The sequence below is a fragment of the Myotis davidii genome, unplaced genomic scaffold, assembly GCF_000327345.1.
Source record: "Myotis davidii unplaced genomic scaffold, ASM32734v1 scaffold1208, whole genome shotgun sequence".
Lineage (NCBI taxonomy): Eukaryota > Metazoa > Chordata > Mammalia > Chiroptera > Vespertilionidae > Myotis > Myotis davidii.
This window is the reverse complement of record NW_006299241.1, coordinates 470,074-475,016: the sequence shown is the minus strand read 5'-3', so window position 1 is coordinate 475,016 and position 4,943 is coordinate 470,074. Positions and strand designations below refer to the sequence as shown.

Sequence of the window (4,943 nt, the reverse complement as noted above, 5' to 3'; positions counted from 1 at the left end):
ACATTTGGTACCTTTTTGATTACAGGATTAACAGGGTGCCTTAGCAATGTTTGTAATTGCAAGTGGGTGATCTAGAGTTAGGGGTGGGTGGGGATCAGTCAGGATGGGATGAGGGGACTTGTTCATATGAAGGCAGTGGAAGAAGTTATTGGAATAATCAGCTTAACACTTTTTATAAGTTATTCCCTTCCCCCAGATTTTACTTTAAAATTGCATTTTTTCAAACAGCCAATGTCCTGATAGTATCACTTCATTGACTATATCTATCCTCTCACTTGCTTGAACAAAGGGGGATTTAATTTTGGCATGTCCCAAAACTGCACATCACTATGACAAGTAATTTACAGTTCCAAAATTTGCCAGTACCAGTTGAGAGTGCCACTTTAATTTTCTCTTGCTTGATTGCCCAGGTCTCAGAAGTCAGTCAATTTACCTTAGACAAAACTCTGTAGGATATAAAAGTGTTCTGCCAGATTTAAAGTTAATGCAGACATTTTAAGCAAATTAATAAGGATTGCTTGGGTGCCTAGCATTGTCTAGAGACAGCAGTAAGTCTTTGTTCAGGTGAACTGAATTTTACAGTCAGGAGGAAAGTGAGGCTTCAGGAGGATGCTATTTCATCCTCTTAATGGGCCTCAAAATCTCCACAGGGTGGGGCAAGGAGTTTTCTAATAGCATGGGGCAATTGCCTTCTTTCTTCCACCCCCCCACCCCCCCACCCCCCCAACTAAGAAGTTATGGAGGAGGAGCTGGAAGCTGGCAGGGAGGTTTCTGGCTTACTGTCTTGAACAGCGGTCACCAACCTTTCAGACCTCACGGACCCATGGTCCTCGGACCACCAGTTGGCCACAGCTGCTCTAGAGCGTAGCCCATGAAGCAGAGGGTCTGGGCACCTCCCTCCTCCACAAGCCGGCTGAGCCAGCCAGCCAGCCTGGAATAATCAGCTTAACACTTTTTATAAGTTATTCCCTTCCCCCCCAGATTTTACTTTAAAATTGCAATTTTCCAAACAGCCAATGTCCTGAATAGTATCACTCACCCCGCAGCTGCTGCATGCAGACTGTGCCTAAAGCTGTGCGTCCCTTTATGTAAAACAATTCCTTCTCTCTTGGCTCCTCCGTCACACCCCTGCACTCTTTCACATCACTGCTCAGAGCCACTGCACTGCCCAGAGCCCCTGTCGGGCCAACACAAGCTCTGATCCACTTGCCCCCCTCAGTGTCCTGTGAAGCAACACAGCGGGATATCCCAGCAGGGGTTTCTCCCAAGTCCCCAGGGACTTCCCTGACCTTTGGCCTTCTGGCCCCTGGGGAGCTACCCTCAAGGGCTCTTTCTTCCTAGGAGTCTCAGTGAAGTGTCTCTGGCCTTGCACAGCTCCCCCGCCCCCCCCCAAGCCTCTCTGGCACAGTATGCTGGTCTTTCCATTCGTCATTTGTTTTTTCTGTTTGCCCCCATAGGTCCCTCCAGGTACAAGGTGGGCACCATGGCTGAGAAGTTCGACTGCCACTACTGCAGGGACCCCCTGCAGGGGAAGAAGTACGTGGAGAGGGATGGCCACCACTGCTGCCTGAAGTGCTTTGACAAGTTCTGCGCCAACACCTGTGTGGAATGCCGCAAGCCCATCGGTGCGGACTCCAAGGTAATATTGGGACAGGACAGGTTGGTTGTCCTGTGACTGAGACAACAAAAGCCCGCCCTCTCCCGAGTCCTCCTCATCATTGCAGCTACCCGTGTGGAAGTCAGGACAGGCAGTGGCACGGAGACAAGGAAACAAGAGGCCCCGGCCCAGGAGCCAGCCACCCTTGCTTCTAATGCTTGTTCCCTTGACAGTGTCCTGAGCTCTCTGTGTGGGACTTGGAGCGGCTGGTGCCAAGGCCCATGCCAGCTCTGTTGGTTGTACTTTCTCTTGTTTCAGGAACTGTGAGTCTTCCATCCTCACCTCAGTGTCCTTCATGTTTCTCAATTAGAACATTCACGTCAGGGCATCCCCAGGTGCAGTAGTAGGCCCCTGCCCCCCTCCTAGCACCCTTTTGTCACTCACAGCAGCCCATCCCTTCTGCTTGGTTTCCAGGAGGTGCACTATAAGAACCGCTACTGGCATGACACCTGCTTCCGCTGTGCCAAGTGCCTGCACCCCTTGGCCAACGAGACTTTTATGTCCAAGGACAACAAGATCCTGTGCAACAAGTGCACCACTCGGGAGGACTCCCCCAAGTGCAAGGGCTGCTTCAAGCCAATTGTGGCAGGTACTGCCCATATTCATTCCTGGGATGGCCAGGGAGGAGGCCTATGGGCAGAGATGATGTGGGGTTGCTTGGGACGATGGGGCTAATGCTACTGGGAGCTGCTTTTAGCTTTTAGCATATATATGCACGCATATATATATATGTATACATGCGTACACATATATGCTCGCACACACGCACACATTCGGAAACTAAAGACCACTGGAGAGAACTGTCTGTGGCAAGAGAAGGAAGTGAAAAGTATGTAGCACTTTCTCATTTGGGTAGAGTAAGTGATGGAAGCATGCTTTTTCCTTAGAGTGTAACTCTGGGTCAGACCATCCCTTATAGAATCTCTAAGTCCACAGAGGGTGTGGGAGTGGGGTCTCGGGTGTCTATTCCTCAAACACTACAGCTGGGGTCCCCTCCCTGACAGATCTGGGTTGGCACACCCACAAGTAGGCCATTGTTGAGAAACCTCCCACGGGTAGGTTCATCAGAAGCGTGAGGCCAGTCACTGCAGGGCCTGCATTCCCTCACCTCTGGAGGGCCCATGGTTGGAGTTGAGTGGATGCAGCCCCCTGCAGAGCACTATCAGTGGGGCTATCCAATTGCTTCCTCCCCCTGCAGGAGATCAGAATGTGGAGTACAAGGGGACCGTCTGGCACAAAGACTGCTTCACCTGCAGCAACTGCAAGCAAGTCATCGGCTCTGGAAGCTTCTTCCCGAAAGGGGAGGACTTCTACTGCGTGACTTGCCATGAGTCCAAATTTGCCAAGCATTGCGTGAAGTGCAACAAGGTATGTTGTCAAGGGAGTTCTGTATGGACTATTGTTTCTAGAAGCGTTTTTGACAGTTGGCAGAGCACTTGCACACACACTATCCCATTCCATCCCCACGACGGCCCTGTGATGTGGGAATTATTATGCTCATTTTACAGATGAGGAGACTGGGAGTAGAAAACTGTACAGGGCCAACTCAGGCTGTCTGAAAGGCACTCACCCTGGAGGCACAGGCAACCGGGGCTCTAGAGGCCTGCCTCCACCACCTAGTTCGCCTTCTCTGAGTCTCAGTATCTTCACCTGTAACCTGGGGATAATAATAGCACCTGCCTCCCATGGCCGTTATGGTGATTAAATGAGATATTGTAGACCAAAGCGCCCAGCACAGTGCCTGGTACATAGTAGGCATTCAACAAAAGAGTTGTTGAATCTGAATTCGGTGCTACACTCCCTGGTCTAGGCCATCACATCTGGAGGAATCACTTACCAGGATCAGCCCTGGCATGCCGAGTGCTTTGTGTGTGTTACCTGCTCTAAGAAGCTGGCTGGGCAGCGTTTCACCGCTGTGGAGGACCAGTATTACTGCGTGGATTGCTACAAGACTTTGTGGCCAAGAAGTGTGCTGGATGCAAGAACCCCATCACTGGTAGGCTAAAGAGTCCTTGCTAAGTCGGCCAGGCTAGGTTTTGCGCATGGTAACCAACTCTCATTTTCCTACTTCGGTTTCATCCATAAAGGCCCCAAAGAATGCCCCCTCCCCTTGCCATTGTGGTCCTGAAGACCCCCAAATAGTTTTGAATTCTCCCCCAGGCCAGACTAGCCTTTGCAATACAGAACACTTCCTGACTGCTGCTGACTAACGATGCTGTGCTGCGGAGTTCACGAGCCTGAGACCCACGCCATGGGCAGGCCATGGGCAGGCACTGCGCACGCGTGGGATATTGGGGGTGGGGGTTGAGTGATAGGCTGGGATCATAACACCCCATAGCTGAAGGCTAGCTCAGAGGTGCCTGTGGGCAGCTTTGTTGCCACCCGAGCTAATCATTTCATTCCTCATCTCGCGGCCGCGATCCACGTGCCCTGGGCCCTTTCCCCGCCTCCACTGTTCCCATCTCCCCGGGGAGCCTTGAAATGTACATTTGAGAAGACTTTTGCCATCCTCAGGGAAAAGGACTGTGTCAAGAGTGAGCCACCCAGTCTCTAAAGCTAGGAAGCCCCCAGTGTGCCACGGGAAACGCTTGCCTCTCACCCTGTTTCCCAGCGCCAACCTCCGGGGCAGGCATCCGGGTGGAGAGAGGACTTGTCCCTCGTGGGTGGTGGTTCTTTATAGAAAAAATCGAAGCTTAGCAGCTCCTCGAGGCCCGGTAAGTGCATACCCCACAAACAGCCCAAGTTTGCCTCCTGGTGGCCACTTTGATGCCATGGCCCTGACCTAAATCAAAGAAACTGGTTATGCTGGGAGGTCGGTGCAAGTGTTACAGGGCGATTGAAGTGGCATGGGATTGTGGGTTCTTTAAATCACAGAAACCTTTGGCTGAGCTCTGGCATCTTCTGAGGTCCTTGAGAGCTGTAGCAGGGTCACGGCGGCATGGCGTAGGGGACAGATCACGGTGGAGAGGGGTGGCCTGGGAGCTGGGCAGATCCTGCCCTGTGCTTATTAGCTCTGTAAATGGGCAAGGCAGCCGTGTATCTCTCACCTGTATTCACTCAATTTTCTCTTTTGTTCTCTTTTGTGTTTTCCACAGGGTTTGGTAAAGGCTCCAGTGTGGTGGCCTATGAAGGACAATCCTGGCACGACTACTGCTTCCACTGCAAAAAATGCTCCGTGAATCTGGCCAACAAGCGCTTTGTTTTCCATCAGGAGCATGTGTATTGTCCCGACTGTGCCAAAAAGCTGTAAAGTGACAGGGGCTCCTGTCCTGTAAAATGGAATTGA

General features: G+C 51.6%; 1 protein-coding gene across 1 annotated transcript in view; it reads left to right on the top strand.

The window, feature by feature from the left end:
• Positions 1 to 4,937, top strand: part of FHL1 (four and a half LIM domains 1) — a 12,458-nt gene extending 7,521 nt beyond the window's left edge. Inside the window, 6 exon segments of the mRNA XM_006779492.2 lie at positions 1,458 to 1,639; positions 2,072 to 2,246; positions 2,856 to 3,025; positions 3,468 to 3,606; positions 3,609 to 3,653; positions 4,753 to 4,937. Of these exon segments, the coding sequence (XP_006779555.1) occupies positions 1,458 to 1,639; positions 2,072 to 2,246; positions 2,856 to 3,025; positions 3,468 to 3,606; positions 3,609 to 3,653; positions 4,753 to 4,907 (866 nt within the window). The 3' untranslated portion in view covers positions 4,908 to 4,937.
• Positions 4,938 to 4,943: the final 6 nt, after the last annotated feature.